Source organism: Tiliqua scincoides, chromosome 5 (genome assembly GCF_035046505.1).
Source record: "Tiliqua scincoides isolate rTilSci1 chromosome 5, rTilSci1.hap2, whole genome shotgun sequence".
In the NCBI taxonomy this organism is placed as follows: Eukaryota; Metazoa; Chordata; class Lepidosauria; order Squamata; family Scincidae; genus Tiliqua; species Tiliqua scincoides.
Window position 1 is genome coordinate 6,214,822 of NC_089825.1, and position 17,351 is coordinate 6,232,172.

The 17,351-nt window shown below is 44.4% G+C and overlaps 1 protein-coding gene across 1 annotated transcript in view; it reads right to left on the reverse strand.

Annotated features, from left to right (window-relative positions):
- Positions 1–5,561: 5,561 nt before the first annotated feature.
- ACVR2B (activin A receptor type 2B) overlaps positions 5,562–17,351 on the reverse strand; it is a 123,935-nt gene continuing 112,145 nt past the window's right edge. Inside the window, exons 8-11 of the mRNA XM_066627915.1 lie at positions 10,142–10,256; positions 8,791–8,929; positions 7,427–7,557; positions 5,562–6,349 (exon numbers count right to left, since the gene is read on the reverse strand). Coding sequence (XP_066484012.1) covers positions 6,155–6,349; positions 7,427–7,557; positions 8,791–8,929; positions 10,142–10,256 — 580 coding nt within the window. The 3' untranslated portion in view covers positions 5,562–6,154. The remainder of the gene's footprint in view (positions 6,350–7,426; positions 7,558–8,790; positions 8,930–10,141; positions 10,257–17,351) is intronic.

Consider the following 17,351-nt stretch of genomic DNA (forward strand, 5'->3'; position numbering starts at 1 on the left):
AATTCTGTAATATTAATAACACAAATATTTAAAGTACAATCTAGCACACTTCACATCATGGGAAATTTTGCTACTGGTTTGTAAAGGATACAGATTGCACCCAAAGTACTTTTATGGCACAATCCTACGGTCTCCCTGTGCTGGTGGAGCATGTGCTCTGCTAGTGCAGGCTGTCGCAAAAGGGCCATAAAGCACTTTGCGAGAGCATAGGAGTTAGTGGTGCTGGTGGGAAAGCCTGTGCCATCTGTCAGTGCAGGCCTCCACTTACACTGGAGCACATAAGACCCACACTGTGCAGGGATGGGATGTCCCTTTACCATGAGGATACTTCCAGACTGCAAAATTCCCTCACAGGATACAGCTCAAGCTGTGCTGGCCCTGCTGCACTGGTGTGGGGGAATTTAAATAGGATTGGACTGTTAATCCCTGTGGGATTTCCCTCTGCAAAAGATGAACCTATATCCACCCTCAGGCCTGAATTACACTTTGAGACATCTCTGTGAGCCAGGAATATGTAAGAGGCCGGATAAGATTAGGCACAGTCAATCAATGACAAGCGAGAACTACCACAGAGGTGTTGATTTAATGTTACTGGTAGGCATAGATACCATTAAATTAAACAATATTTGAGAATAATTAACTAATGCATAGCTGCATCTATGGTGAACTACCTTATTGCTCTACAAGAAACCTCTTTAAATTAGGTGAGGGCTAGGAAGACTGAAAGGTATCACCATGGCTCATTCAACAGTGAAGGAAATTTGTTGGAAAAGCTGCATCAATTTAACTTTTAAATGTATATCATTATCAGTTCCTAAACACACCCATCAGGCACAAGATGTTCTGTGCGCAGTCAAATTGTTGATATGCTGGAGAGGCACCGATAGCAGATGTCCTAACAAAGGATAGGTACATGATTACTCCCAATTCATAGATGACTTCCAAGTTTTGCTGAAACAACCAGTGACAATATGATCTGTAATGAGCTGGAAGCAAGCAGTCAAAAATTGTGCGTCCAAGCAGTGCCACACAGTAAGATTAATTCAATGAAATCCAGAGCAGGGGGTGCGCCCACATTTCTCTCTTCACATCAAGGGAAGGGAAGGTTGAGATACTGTCTAGTTGGTTATTAAGCTATATGGCACTTTCAATAAATACTTTTAAAGCTCCTTAAAGAAACCCAGATTGGTGTGTTTGTTTTTAAAGAAAAGCAAAGCAACTGCTGCAACAAATCTGTTTTAGCCACAACACAAATAATGCTGCAAGAAAAGAAAAGATACCTGAATTTGCACAATTACAGTCATGTAAAAAAATAACAAAACAAAAAAAAACACAGCACATCTTCCCCCTTGCCCCACTTCCCATGGACAATCTGGATTGTTTAACCTCACATTTAAGATTTATAGTTCAAGGTTGACTTCATCTTATTTCGGTTCATTTCATCCTCTCCAAAGGTTATAACTGTTCGTTTCTACAACCTCAACCACAAAGATCAAAGTTCCTTCTGCTCTGTTGGCTTCATTTAAGCGTGCACAACCCTCCTTCTGATCCACCAAAGTCCCAACACAGCCCATCCATCGTGTGGCTGCCTACCAAGTAAGCAACATACTATAATTTCTTCTTTGGAACCAAAGCCAAAGAGGTTTTTAAAGGCTTGGAAAACCACAGAATATGTAACTGGTGGGCTGCATTTGAATGACGGCTCAAAAGTTGCCTAGGCCTGCCCTAGTCTGGCTTCACATAGTACCCATCTATGACTCTAATCACTGCCTTGTTTTGTGTTTTCTGAATTCATCAAATCATTGAGTTGAATCCTGGGATGTCCCTCTATAGAGCCATTTCTGAATCAAGTCTGTGAATCATTCCGATGCAATTAATCCCAGCTTAAAATGCAGTTAAAGGAGCCAGGGAAATTTGTCTGAAACACACACATGCATTTTTCACTTTAACGTCTAGTGGATTTTGTAACCAATGAAACAGCTCTCATTTGTATGCAAGCTTGGGCTTTAACGTGCTAATTGTTAGGTGTTATGACAGAGCCTGCCAGAGGCATGTGAAAAAGGGACAACATTTGCCAAGTACTAATATTTATTTATTTGAAAGAATAAATAGGATCATATTCCACAATCCTGGATGCATTCAATCGGTTTACCAGTGGAATCTGGAATGGAGTTCCCAGTGGAACTTCCAAGTAACTAAGGGTGCAATCCAAAGGCACCCATGGGTTGACGCAAGTCCCTTGCGCTGGCCCAGGAAGGTCACAAATGTGCTGTAAGGCATGTTTGCGCCTCCTCTGTGCCGGCTTCCTCCTTGTGAGTTGTGTCGGCCCGCTTGGGCTGACGGAAGGTAGGCGGGGGGAGGCGTTTCTGGTCAGGGGGAGGGCGGGCAGTGGGTGGCCCCAGGGGCAGACAGGTGGGAAGCAGGAGGCGGCGCTGGGATCTGGCAGTTATGCCGGATCCCAACCCCCATTCCCCAGGAGAACATTGGCTCCAAGCTGCTCCGGTCTCCTCAAACTTGTGCCACCTCAAGAGGTGGTGCAAGTTCGAGGAGACCCATAGGTACCAGAGGCTATGTTTCCCCTTATGGCCACAGTCCTGTGCTGGATAAAGCGGAAGCCTCTTGGCTTGACTGTTCCAGTGCAGGATAGGATTGCACCCTAATACTTCAGGACCAGAATGAGAGACACACACATTAGCATGGGAATCGTCAAGGATTTGTGTGTTCAAAGTAAGTGTCTAAAGAAGAAGCACAAGTAGCTAGTGTAAGCGAGGGGACATGCTCCCCTCCCCAGACTTCTGGATCTCATCTGAAGTGGGGGAAATGCACGTTCTTCCAGTGCAAGGAGGGAATACTAATGTTCCAAGGGAAATGCATCTTTCCCCTTTAGGCGGGACCTGAAGTAGGGGAGAGGAAAACTAGTCCTTGCGTTTCCTCTGACTGTCAAAAGTGACTCCTTACTAGCTTGAAAAGGAAAAAAAAAATAGGGATTTTTTTTAAGGGGGTAGGGGTTTTATCTGTTTTAACATGCTTACCCTGCAGTATTTGTTTCCTTTCAAATCCAAAGCTTTGATTCTTTGTTTTCAACACTCACGGTCAGGTTCTAGGCTGCAAACAACACTCCCATCTATTGGAGAGCTGGCCAGCTACAGCTACTGGAACTGCTTTGGCTTCAAGGGATTGAAGATGGCAGCCCTTCTACGCTTACTGGCTTAGTAATTTTTTTTTTAATGCCATTATCTAGGTCCTGTTCTGTCAGTCTAATGGCTGGTTGTGAGCCTGAACAAAGCAACCATCCGTAGATTGATGTGGTATTCATGGGAGGAGTCAAAGTATTTCATGAAAAATGATGCACTGATATTTTACTAAAACAGCTTGTGCCCCCACCAGTAAAAGTAAGAGAATGGAAACAGCCTTCACAAATAACAGTGAATAATGCCCAGGAACCTTATATAGGCAGTTATTCTAAAACCATTTACACTTATTTACAATGGTGCTTCATAAAACAAAACCCCAAAAAAGGAAAAAAAAAATGATAGCACTTCCTAAAAGATTTTGGAACTTTTTTTCTTTTTTTCTTTTTTTTAAAATTCCCTTGTCATAAAAGCCAACTTACATTAAAATATACATACTACAAGACAACACAACTAACAAAATATATAATAAAACTCATACAAGTAGAAAATTCTGAGGTATTTCTGGTTTGAGGTGGTCTGTGGTCGTGAAGTTTTCAAAACTTTTTTTTTTAAGTTTAAACCTCGGAAGCCACGAAATGTGTATGTGTGTTCTAATTTTTCTTTAAAAAAATCATTGCATGTTCTGCAAGTTAAAAAAATATTTAAATGTTGAATCAGCAGCATTAGGAACATTCACTGACTAGAGCGAGTTTATGGCATAATAGAATTAACGGTATTTTAGAATATGCACCACGGTTAAGATGAAAGAGTTGGGTGGCAGAGTGCAGAGAAAGAAGCCTTGACACAACCAACTGGAAGTTGCCATCCTATGCACAACCATCTGGGAGTGAGCACCATTACAATCAGGAGAATTTACTTCCAAGTAAATCTACACAAACATGCATTGAACCTGGGCTATGAAAATATGACTAGTCAGCTAAATTACACGCCACCTGCACTACAAATGCTAACAATTTGGAAATTTGTTTTGAACTGGCTTAAGTACCATGGCTTCCACCAAAAAACTCTGGGACATGAAGTTTTATGGAGGCATTGATATTTTTTAAATTTTCAATGCCCAAGCCCCTCCACCGATTCTGACATTCTATAGTAGGAAGTGGTAACAAATTTGAAACGGGTTCAGATTTCTCATGCAGATGTGCTCTAAGCTCCCATGGAAGTCTCTGTGTGTGTCAAGATCCAAGGGTAAAATCCAGAACTTTTAAAATAAATTAAAATTCACTAGTGATGAATCTTGAGCACATTTACTTGAAAGTAAGTCCTGTTGATTTCCATGTGATTTATTTACAAGAATGTGTGCTTCGGATTGAAGGCCTGAATTGCCTTCCCAATGACATGCTGACATTCTTCAGTTATTCTTAGAGTAAAAAGTGGTTCTTTGAATAAAAGGCTTCCAGCTTGCACTGATTATTAGCCAGTTTATAGATTGATTGTTGTCTTTCATTATGGTTGTAAATTTCTGAGAAAAACTGTGCTTTTAAAATTACTGTATATCAAACTCTTTATGGGAAATTTGGGCTTTGCAGTAATTCAGCGCCACGATTTCATTCTCTGAACTAACAGTCCTCTGAAGGAGTTGGATGAGTCAGTTTCCAGCTCCTGCATATACAATGTAGTCCAGGCCTGCACAACCTGGAATCTACCAAGCTGAAAACAACCCACCAGCCAATTACTTTGGCCTGCCAGGTGCTTGACCCCTCACCCCCACCCCAGTTCCATTGTTCCAGTTTCAAGCAAGCAGCCCCTCCACAGTGGGCTGCACTCTGTTTAGATGGCTATTCAGGCCTGGCTCCAATCTTTCTCTCAATGCATTTTGAAAAAAGGAACTTGAGTAAAAATGTGCATCATAAATATATGAACTTTTCTTTTAACATTACCAAAGTCTGAGAAATTAAAGAACTCAGTTCTCCCAGTGGTTCTGCAAGATCAGTGGCATAGCAGGAGGGGTGCAAAGCACTTAGTTTTGCAGGAAGCCTCACTGTAGCTTGCAAGTGACCTTTCTCCCTCCCCTTTGGAGCCATTCCAGGCTCAGAATGGCTCCGAAGGGGAGGGGCCACTTGCACGCTGCGGTCAGGCTCCCTGCAAAACTTAGTGCTTTGCACCCTCTCTAGCTAAGCCACTGAGCATGACCAAACTTTCTCTGCACTCTGCAGCAGTTTAATATTCTGCCTTGAAACTTGTCCTCCCTCTCATTAACTATTTACCTGAGAAGTAGCTCCATAACAGATGTTTCTCCAAATGCTGCAAAAGTCCAACGTTTCTTTCTCCCCCTCCCCATACTAAACTTTCCCTTTCAGTTCTACCATCAAAGCGTTAACATTCTCTTCTCACTCGCCCCCCACCCCAGTTTACAGCAACACCCGTTAGACCCGTAAAAGACACATCTGCTTTTTTTTTCTTTTTCTTTTTCTTTTTTTAAGCTCACTGTCTAAAATAGAAAAGAAGAAAAGGAAAAAGTTGGGAAAAAGTCCTTTTTTTGAGGTGTGATTTTATGTAACAGTCTTAAGTATGCAGCATGTCTTGCAGATGGATAGCTGTTTTTTCTTGATGTCACAGATGCTCTGTGTCAAAAGACAGACCAGTAAAAGAGAAAACCCCGAAAACAGGATCAAAAAGGAAACCAAGCGAGTCCATTGAGGTTTTGAGGTACCTGCACCGTGTCTGCATTCATTAGTCGGCACCCGAATGCTTGCTGAGATGTCCTCTTTATCTTTTTTTCTTTCTTTTCTTTTTTTTTAATACAGTAGAGCAATGTGCTGGTAAAATTGATCCAATCAAAAAATAACAACAACAATAACAATAATAATAACAATAAAAAAGTCAAGATTAAAATAGCAGCTGCATTCATGTCTGTGTGTGTCTCTGCAATGTGTCTGTGTGTTTGATTCGTTGTTTTTTTTTCTTTTAAATCCACTGAGTCTGGGGGGAAGAAAAAAAAAAAACCAAAAGTGAACCAGGATTTAGATACTTGATTCTTTGGGCAGCAAGTCCATGTTGGTGACAGAGGTCACGATGGAAACGAGGCAGTCCGAGGTAGTCCCGTTTACCGATTTGCGTATCTGAGAAATACGTTCCTCCACACAGCCTGCGGAGAGGCGTGCCTCTGCATCGTGGTCCCAGCATTCTTCAATTGTGACACAAAGCTGCGCCAATCCCTGGATACAGAGAGGAGGAAACAGAAGTCCTTAGCCAGTGGGAGTCCCATGATGTGACCAGGTTTGATATTAACTTGGGACCCACAGCTCTCTTCCCTCACTCCTGTTCCCATAGCCATTAAGGCATTTATTTATTAAAACCATTTGTTAATGGCCTCTTCAGTGCTCCAGTATATCAGTGAAAGGAGAACCACATCATATTCATATCATAATTTAATTAATTAATTAGATTTGTAATCTGCCTTTCTCCCGAAGGGCACCCAAGGTGGCTAATGCTGACTCTGCCCTGTATCTTAGAAGGGGAAAACTTTTTTTTTTTTTCCAGAAAACTGAGCTTACAGGCCAGGTTCCAAAGAGCTGTTCTAGAGGTGGGTAAGTTTGTACATGCCAGCATGCCTTTAACTTTTTTTGTGGTCTGAGCTGGAGAACTTCAGAAACAGGGGAGGGAACCAGGAAACAGGTTGTGTCTTGTGTGCTCCCTGAAGCATTTGGTGGGCCACTGTGAGATACAAGAAGCTGGACTAGTTGGGCCCTTGGCCTGATCCAGTAGGGCTCTTCTTATGTTCTTATGGAACCTCCCCTTTCCACCCCATGCCAAGTCATGTCACAAACTGCTTCTAAAAGTCCCTTCAGAATCAAAGGTGCTTCCTGTTTGGCATGGGAATGCTGACATAGGAGGAAATTCAGTTCCAGGCCCCCGTAAGTGCAAGAAACTAATTGTGCAGTTCCTCAGATTCCAGCCATGCTTTGTATTAAGAACGTATCAGGTGCAAATGTATTAGACATATTGAACAACTGATTTTTCTTCTCCTTCGAAAGCCAGAGAAACCAGAAAGTCAGCAGCTGCCTCTTTCCCCCCTCCTTTCACAGCATTTCTACTGGCTGTTCACAACTTTCACAAATTAAGGCATTACATGGAAGAGAAATTAATTTAATCCACAGTTCTTATGCCTGAAGGCAGTTGCTTTCTGCAAAATTGCTGAATCATTTCTGTTTTGCTGACTGACTTGAAGGGGCACCCAGTTCTTCTCGTTGTGGGAGAAGGGATTTGATAGTTATGAACAAGAAAAGACTTACGGGATGTTTTAGCCAGTGATCCTTGAATGCAGGACGCATCTTCTTATGAACCACCACTTCCTGGAGGTCCTCAAGAGATGGATGCTGGCCTATCTCTTCTTCAAAAGGCAGCATGTACTCATCCACTGGCCCTGAATTAGCACAGAGAGAAGAGCATTACTACAGACTGGGACTGCAATCCTATCCACTCTTACCTGGGAGTAAGCCCCATTTACTTAATGGGACTAACGTCTGAGTAGATATGCATAGGATTGGGCTGTAAGTCTCTCTGGAACAGGCAGATCAATCTGGTTTTGTCTGAGCGTGCAGATTTTGGTGTTTTCCAAAAGTCAGAGGTGCAGAAAGCAGTGTTGTGTGTTTTTATTCAACATTTACATTACAATTATAAATTATAATTACTTAAAAAGTGTATTAGGTACATGATATAAGTGGTATAGCGTTAGCAGATGCAGTACAGCCATTACCTGTGAAGCCTCCCATGAAATAATGAAAACAAAAGGGTTTTTTTGCAGGTCTCTTTCTCTCTCTTCACAAAAATGAAGATTGCATAAAGTGGTGTTACGTGTTTTTATTTTATCACCATTTTCTCTTACTTCTACCTATCTCCCTTCCCAGCCTCAATCCACTTGGCCTCGGGTGCAGGTCTGAATAGACCCATCGAGGCAGTGGAGGCTTCATCGGGCAAAGGAATAAATGTTCTCTTACCTCTGTGTTTAACCCTCCCCACTACCACAGTATGGTGTCAGGGCTGCATCAGTGGGGCAGGGGATTTAGATTAGGAGTGAGCTGTCAGTCAATTATTCATACTAGTTTCAAGTGATTAATTACTGAATTTGCCCATGAGCTAACCAACCTAAATTGGTTTGTTGTATGTTCAAGTATGCGTATTTGCATTGGTCACCATCCATAACAAAAGAGAAGTAAAAATTTCAGGGATAAAACTGTTTACATGGCAGAGGGGAAGACACTGCAAAACATACTATTTGGACAACTCAAAATTAAAATGAGAAGTAGAAACAGGTTAATGAAAAAAATGTCTCTAAAAACAAGAACAATTCCTGATCCTCTCAGGCGGTCCCGACTCTTAAGCAGCAAACAGGGTAAAATTTGTGAACTGTTTCATCAGCTCAGTGTCTCTGGCTCCCAACAAGACTACAGTCAAGCCTTCTGCTGTCTGAGAGGTCCATACCCCTGGGCAAACAGCAGTCTCTCAACTGCTATCCAAATATCTGGGATTTCTCCCCATTAACTAATATTGCTGTGTGTTATACTGTGATACTGTGTACTGTGATATATTTGACAATACACGTCTAAGTTCCGGGTATAATCGGGAAGCTCCAGCACAATGGCAACCTCATACTCACCATCAGCTGCTCTGCACCTAGAGACCATCTCCCACAACACCAGCCCCATGGCATACATGTCTATCCTTAGGAAGGCGTCTCTCTGGAAGTTTATTGCTCCTTCTAATACTTCAGGAGCCATGTATCTTCTGGTCCCCACCTAAATCAGACAGAGGAATCCGTCACTGAAAGGGCAGGGTAGCAAATATAAAACCAATATATTTTGTTAGTGTGATGGTTTTTCCTTTTGAATGACAGGCTGAGTTATTGTTGCAGACAAAATTAATCCAAGCCAGGTCCAGAGTAGCAGTTTCCTGCCCCCTCCCCTTTAATTTCAGTTCAAATGCTTTACTGTTGTAAGGCCAGAGGGAACATTCATTGCAGGGAATCCATGAGGGAAACCCACCAGGCAAACCCACCAGGCGGTTTGGAGAGAACTGGAAGGTAGGGTAGCCCTTCCCCAGAATTGCAAACTAGACTCCAATGGGAGAGGGGTTTGGGGTCCGTGCAGGGAGGGATACAGTGTCTAGCTTAAGGTATAAAATGGCAAGGGGGAGGTAAACCAGAGAAGAGACACGCCAGGAATCCAAGAGGAGTGGGAGGGTAGGGGGGATTTTGACCACTTAAAAAAGGGCTGGGTGGAGCCTTCTTGCTGCTGGAGGCCAGACTAAGGACATGGGTGAAGCGAGGACATTTTCCTCCAACCAGTTCAGGGAGAACTTTCACTGTGTAGAAAAGACTTCCAGACACACAGCTTCACATTAGGATACAATGTTGCAAAATCATCTAGCAGCAGATTGGCTTGAAAATGTAGGCAACAGAAAAAAGTGAGTCTTTGCTCCAGTAAGCAGGATGAAACCATTTAATTTACAACAAAAGTGTGGGTATCTGCATGCGTTTGCACAGGGGCCATAGCTAGTTCAGTCCCTAGCGCTGCTAGTCAGGGTTGTGAAAGACCCTGCTTGAAACCCTGGAGAGCTGCTTGCCAGCCATTGTAGTCAATCCTGATCTGCGTGGGCCAGTGGTCTGACTCAGCAGACAGCAGTCGCCTACGTGCTGAGTGAAGAACAAAGTCCTGTGTTCCCCACTTAGTGCCTTTCTGGAGCATGAGCTGATCTGAGAAATGAAAACTAAGTTCGTAATATGCTTTGCACAACCACAGTTCGGGTGGTGAAAGGGTGTTTTTCGGTGCATCCTACATGGGTCTGGCAGGACTACAAAATGTATGACCCACAAAGTTGATACACAGCGTCTTGTGACCTGCCTGGTGCCCAACATCTCTCCTTTGCTTTTGCAGTTTCATGGGGCAGCTCTAGATACTGCTCAAAGACTGACCGAGACACCAACTCTTTTGCTAGGCTGCTGGAATTACCTGTCCATGGGTATCTCCTGGGGGTTTTCCAGGCTCAAACCGCACAGCCAACCCAAAGTCAGCTAGCACAGCTGTCAAGTCATTCTTCAGTAATACATTTTTGCTCTTGAAGTCCCTGTGACCAGAGCAGAGAAGAAAAAGTAGAGGAGGGTTTCACATAGCACAGATTCTGCCACTTTGAAACAACCATGACAAAGACATGATCGATACCATGGACACTGGTGCAATCCATAGTTTCAATGCAATTTTAATCCCCCCCCCCCACCAGCAATCAACATGGTCCTAGAAAGCATAATGTGGTTGTGGAAGAGAAGCTGTTGATCTGGTTGTCTTTAGAGAGGTTTACACTGGGTGCATTTTCATCCTTGCCTCACCCCATGTGCAAGCTGCCTTGTCTATTAAATCACTCCCGGTCTTTCCAACATTTGCAGTTGAAGAGGGGAGGAGGGATGTGGGTGAATATAATTAAATTACAGACCTTGGGCAGCAGATGGCAAGCCCATGTGTGCTTAGCATTAGAATGCTCCTGCCATCCATTCAGTTCACTGTGGCAACACTGCCGGTTGGATCGCAGGACAACCGCAGGGCCATGCGATATAATTAATGAGGGCAGATGCAATTGTCTCCTGAAATGTCCTGTCAGAATACGTTACAAAGAAAGAGACCGCGGCAAAGAGAGAGAGAGGATGCAAAGGGGTGGGCAAGAGTTCAGTGAATTCCCAGGGTGCAGGACGGCCTGGAGGAGGGCTCCGTCTCCCCCAGCTCAAGTCTCTATTCTTTGGAGAGAAAAGAAGAGTACATGAAAAAAAAAAACGCTTCTTCCTTGCACTGAAGGACCATGAAAAGTGGCCCCGCTATTTGAAATTTTGCAGTTGGGGGGAAAAGAGAAGCAACTCAGCCTCTTCCAAGCACTGAAATTATTGGGTGATATTTTGTCGAGGAGGGGGGAGAAAGAGAGCGCGTACGCGAGAGCAAGAATAATTATTATTCACTTTATTTATAACCTGCTAGTTGGCTCAAAAGAGCCACCAGTTGCACTTACAGGACTTTGAGAAATGTTGCTTATCACAAGCGGTGGAAGACTTTCTTGTGCTGTCACCAACCAGCCCCAGTTGCGGGGCACACAGTTCTTTGTAACCTCCAGCACATGAAGCTGAGGAGACCACCACCACACCCAACCATTTCTCTGACTCCCTCATTTACAACTAGGCAAACTGAAGGTCACCGTGTGAGATCAAGGGCCTTGGTTTAGACAAGGTGCCATCCCCAGTGCATTCACCGATGCAGGAACAGAATCCCAGCGATATCTGATGGCACCTGACATGATTTTCTTTAATCCCAGGATTGTCAGGACAGAGCCATGGATAGGGAAGAGAAAAGTGTTGGCCAGGTAAAGTCCAAGCCCAAAGAGAGAGCCATTTATAGCATTTCTCATTAAGAAGGGCCAAATGAGCAGAGCAAGAACCTGGAACCGTTACTGCCCCAAAAGATTCTCCATACCATGGTCCTAAATAGAGCTGAAAGTTCATGGTTCTAGATGCTGGGACTCCTGACAAATGACCATGTAAGCAACAGTAGGATCATCGCTGGCATCCTTCAGTCTCAGGAAACTATGGTATCGCGCTCTGAAAAGTGGTTCTGGAACTGCCTCTAGTGTGGCTGAAGAGGCCAATTCAGGAGTGACAATCCCTTCCACACTGGGAGCAAGTGCAGTCTGTCCCTGGTCTGTCTCCCAGGCTATGGGCCTTCCTTCTTTGCCTCTTTGCCTCTGTCTGTTGAGCAAGTGCCTCTTCGAACTGGGAGAGGCCAAGCTGCACGAATTTCCCATAGAGATCCTTTGGGATCCGGCCATCGCCCATTCTCACGACATGACCAAGCCAACTCAGGCTTCTCTGTTTCAGCAGTGCATACATGCTGGGGATTCCAGGACTGTGTTGTTTGGAACTTTGTCCTGCCAGGTGATACTGAGGATGCATCGGAGGCAGCGCATGTGGAAAGCGTTCAGTTTCCTCTCCTGTTGTGAGCGAAGAGTCCATGACTCGCTGCAGTACAGAAGTGTACTCAAGGCGCAAGCTCTGTAGACCTGGATCTTGGTATGTTCTGTCAGCTTCTTGTTGGACCAGACTCTCTTTGTGAGTCTGGAAAACGTGGTAGCTGCTTTACCGATGTGTTTGTTTAGCTTGGTATCAAGAGAAAGAATGTTGGAGATCGTTGAGCCAAGGTACACAAAGTCATGGACAACCTCCAGTTCGTGCGCAGAGATTGTAATGCAGGGAGGTGAGTCCACATCCTGAACTATAACCTGTGTTCAGGTTGATTATCAGTCCTAAGTCTTGGCAGGCCTTGCTAAAACAGTTCATAAGCTGCTGGAGATCTTTGGCAGAGTGGGCGGTGACAGCTGCATCATCTGCAAAGAGGAAGTCAAGCAGACATTCAGCTGGACTTTGCACTTTGCTCTCAGTCTGGAGAGGTTGAAGAGCTTTCCATCTGATCTCAAAACACAGAGATGAACAGGCCTTGCTGAGGGAGAGTCAGCATGGCTTCTGTAAGGGTAAGTCTTGCCTCACAAACCTTATAGAATTCTTTGAAAAGGTCAATAGGCATGTGGATGCGGGAGAACCCGTGGACATTATATATCTGGACTTTCAGAAGGCGTTTGGGTCCCTCACCAAAGGCTACTGAAAAAACTCCACAGTCAGGGAATTAGAGGACAGGTCCTCTCGTGGATTGAGAACTGGTTGGAGGCCAGGAAGCAGAGAGTGGGTGTCAATGGGCAATTTTCACAATGGGGAGAGGTGAAAAGCAGTGTGCCCCAAGGATCTGTCCTGGGACCGGTGCTTTTCAACCTCTTCATAAATGACCTGGAGACAGGGTTGAGCAGTGAAGTGGCTAAGTTTGCAGACGACACCAAACTTTTCTGAGTGGTGAAGACCAGAAGTGATTGTGAGGAGCTCCAGAAGGATCTCTCCAGACTGGCAGAATGGGCAGCAAAATGGCAGATGCGCTTCAATGTCAGTAAGTGTAAAGTCATGCACATTGGGGCAAAAAATCAAAACTTTAGATATAGGCTGATGGGTTCTGAGCTGTCTGTGACTGATCAGGAGAGAGATCTTGGGGTGGTGGTGGACAGGTCGATGAAAGTGTTGACCCAATGTGCGGCGGCAGTGAAGAAGGCCAATTCTATGCTTGGGACCATTAGGAAGGGTATTGAGAACAAAACGGCTAGCTTTATAATGCCGTTGTACAAATCTATGGTAAGGCCACACCTGGAGTATTGTGTCCAGTTCTGGTCGCCGCATCTCAAAAAAGACATAGTGGAAATGGAAAAGGTGCAAAAGAGAGTGACTAAGATGATTACGGGGCTGGGGCACCTTCCTTATGGGGAAAGGCTACGGTGTTTGGGCCTCTTCAGCCTAGAAAAGAGACGCCTGAGGGGGGACATGATTGAGACATACAAAATTATGCAGGGGATGGACAGAGTAGATAGGGAGATGCTCTTTACACTCTCACATAATACCAGAACCAGGGGACATCCACTCAAATTGAGTGTTGGGCGGGTTAGGACAGACAAAAGAAAATATTTCTTTACTCAGCGTGTGGTCGGTCTGTGGAACTCCTTGCCACAGGATGTGGTGCTGGCGTCTAACCTAGACGCCTTTAAAAGGGGATTGGACATGTTTCTGGAGGAAAAATCCATTACGGGGTACAAGCCATGATGTGTATGCGCAACCTCCTGATTTTAGAAATGGGTTATGTCAGAATGCCAGATGCAAGGGAGGGCACCAGGATGAGGTCTCTTGTTATCTGGTGTGCTCCCTGGGGCATTTGGTGGGCCGCTGTGAGATACAGGAAGCTGGACTAGATGGGCCTATGGCCTGATCCAGTGGGGTTGTTCTTATGTTCTTATCTGGTCCAGAGATAGATGCCTTCTGTTGTAGTTCCAAAGGCCTGCTTCAGCATGAAAGCTAAGAAAATCCCAAACAAGTTTGGAGCAAGAACACAGCCCTGCTTCACTCCGCTTCGGATGTCAAAGGGGTCTGATGTGGAGCCATCAAAGACTACAGTGCCCTTCATGTCCTCGTGGAAAGACCTGATGATGCTGAGGAGCCTGGGTGGACATCCTATCTTGGGGAGAATCTTGAAGAGGCCATCTCCGCTAACCAGGTCGAAAGCCTTCGTGAGATCTATGAAGGCTATAAAGAGTGGCTGTCGTTCCCTGCATTTCTCCTGCAGCTGTCTAAGGGAGAATACCATATCAGTGGTGGACCTGTTGGCTCACAATCCACACTGCGATTCTGGATAGATGCTCTCTGCAAGTACCTGGAGACTCTTTAGTGCAACTCGGACAAACAGCTTTCCTACAATGCTAAGGAGAGAGATGCCGCAGTAGTTATTGCAGTCACCCCTGTTGCCTTTGTTCTTGTACAGCGTGACGATGTTTGCATCCCTCATGTCCTGTGGTATTCCACCTTCTCTCCAGCAGAGGCAGAGGATTTCATGCAGCTCAGTGGCGATGATCTCTTTGCAGCACTTTAGGACCTCAGCAGGGATGCTGTCTTTCCCAGGTGCCTTGCCAGAAGTTCTTCTAGGGTTGGTTCACTGTCAAGCTCCTCCAACACAGACAGGCACTCGATGTTGTTCAGTGTTTCCTTGGTTACTGCATTTTCTCGGGAATACAGCTCAGAGTAGTGCTGCACCCAGCGTCCCATCTGCTGCGCCCGGTCCTGGCTGGCCTCGCCTGCGGCAGATTTCAGATGGGCAATTCTCTTCTGTGTTGAACCTAGGGCCTGCTTGATACCATCATACATCCCCTTGATGTTGCCTGTGTTAGTTGCTATCTGTAGGATATGGCCAGGGTAGGATATGTACGATATGGCCAGTAGGATATGGCCAGGTGTATACTGCATTGCTAATTTAGGAACCCAACACCTTCCCTGACTAGCTGTAGCAGACAGTTGTACTTGAGGGACGGTAGTGTCACTACAATAAGTCAAAAGCAATTAATAAAGTTAACTGCATGGTACAGTAAGATATTCTGTTGGGACTTGCTGGAATCAGATTTTTTGTATGGTCCTTCTTTACTGTGGGTAGCCCCAACTAGCTCCAAATAATAATAATAATAATAATAATAATAATAATAATAATAATAATAATAATAATAATAATAATAATAAAAACTTTATTTGTATCCCGCCCTTCTCCCTAAAAGGGACCCATAATTTGGTGCCATAATGAATGAATATTTTAAGAGCTTTCTTACTTATATTCAAAAAGAAGAGAGAAAATCCCCACTACAGTGCAGATACTCCCTGATTTGCATATGCCTCAAAGGACATCATTTCAAGTTTACATAGGCTGGACTATGCGAGAGAAGCCACCGATGCGCCTCAATCACTTTGCTGTGTAAACTGGGATTATCTCAGGCTGCCCTGCATCCCCTCTTTTGCTTAAAGAGCCCATGTGGAGGAAGGGGCAAGATTGCTACCCTCCAAATGCAGTTATCTCACCACCACCACCACCCCGTCCTCTGCACAAGAAAGAGCAAATGCAAGGCAAGTCTGATCCCAGCTTATAGAGAAGCAAGTGTGGGTAGCTCCTCTTGAAAAGCTCAGTTCTGACTTACTGAAAGTTCAAAGTATATACGGGTGCCTGGAATGGAATGCTTAAGTGACTGGGAGGTGCTTTTAGAGGAGCAAATGGGGGAGGTACCACAGCTCAGTGGTAGAGCCCATGTTTTGCATGCAGAAGGTTCCTAGTTCAAACCACAGGGTGGCAGATTCCTGCCTGAAACCCTGGAAAGCCAATGCCAGTCAGCAATGGTAATACAAAGCTAGATGGAAGTCTGACTCCGTATAAGGCAGCTTCCTATGCAACTCTGACATACTAATTCTAAAAGACAATGAGGGGTGGGGAGAACAGTTAGCTATGAAAAGGAATCTCTTGCATGCACTGTGTCCTTCTATGTCTGCAATTATGCACCATTGGGGGGCACTGCAGCATAAAAAATCTTGAATACAGTCATCCTCAGATGATCTACCTTCAGGGAACCCTTTCTGCCAAAGAATCCCGCTGCATCTCTCACTGAAGTTCTATGTGCTGCAGAGGGTTCTGGGGAAATGTTCTAGAACACACACTTTCAGCATCCACTTCTGCTGACAGCATGCTCTAGACCACACTCAATGCTCGCTTATACAGTGGGCAAGCCTGCAGGGGAAGGCTGGAGGTGGTGTGGCAGTTGTCATTCAGGGTGTTTGTCCACTTCTGCTGATGAACTTGTGATAGATTCGAAGAATTCCCTGCAACACAGTCTGAAACACCTGAACTATGACAATGCCAGTGAGGGATACTGGTGTTAAATGACCTGAAGCCTTTAAAAAAAAACAAAAAACAGTAACTTAGGCAGACTAACTTCAGGCTTTGCAAAGATATACAACAAGTATGTAGAACAAGCACTTTTATTTAACTTGTCTGTTCTGTTTTACTTTCCTGGAGTCTGTCTGTCTGAGGTTGCAATCTATGAAAGCTCACTGCGCTTGCAGAAAGAGGCGATCGCTACTCTGCTCCCAAATTTGTGCAATGTACTAAATCTTAATTTGCATTACTGAGTCTACAGAAGTCAAGACTTCACATGAATCTTTAACATCCTTGAAATGAATGGGGACCCACCTAAAATTGGCTCGTGGCCCACCTAGTGGGTCCCAACCCACAGTTTGAGAAACACTGCCTTATGCTGGGTTCGTTTTCCCACCCTTCTTTTTTATGCAGGTCTCATCTGGTCTACAACCTGCTTTCATTGTGTTTGGATAGTATAGCTATGTGATTTGCATATATGTAAGATGAAATTAAATCATTCTGGGCATTTTGTCTGGGCAGCGTCTCCTACACAGTGAAGGAGGCAGAATCAACCTAAGGTTCTGTGACTTTGTTTCTAGGGCAACTGTCCATAGGAATGAATTGTGTAGGAATGAATTGTCTGTCCCTCTTGCTCCACTGGCGCTGACTATTCATTACTACACATAGTTGCCCTAGAAACAGAGATAAAGAACTTGGAAGAGTCTCCTGGAAGCCGGAAGTGACATCACAAGACCATAGAGGTCAGTGTGCCACGGCAAGAAAAACATTAACAACTGCTGGTCTATGGCTTTTCAACTTAAAAAACACAACCAGCATCATTTTCTATAACCCATTTGATAAATACAAAGCCTTATAT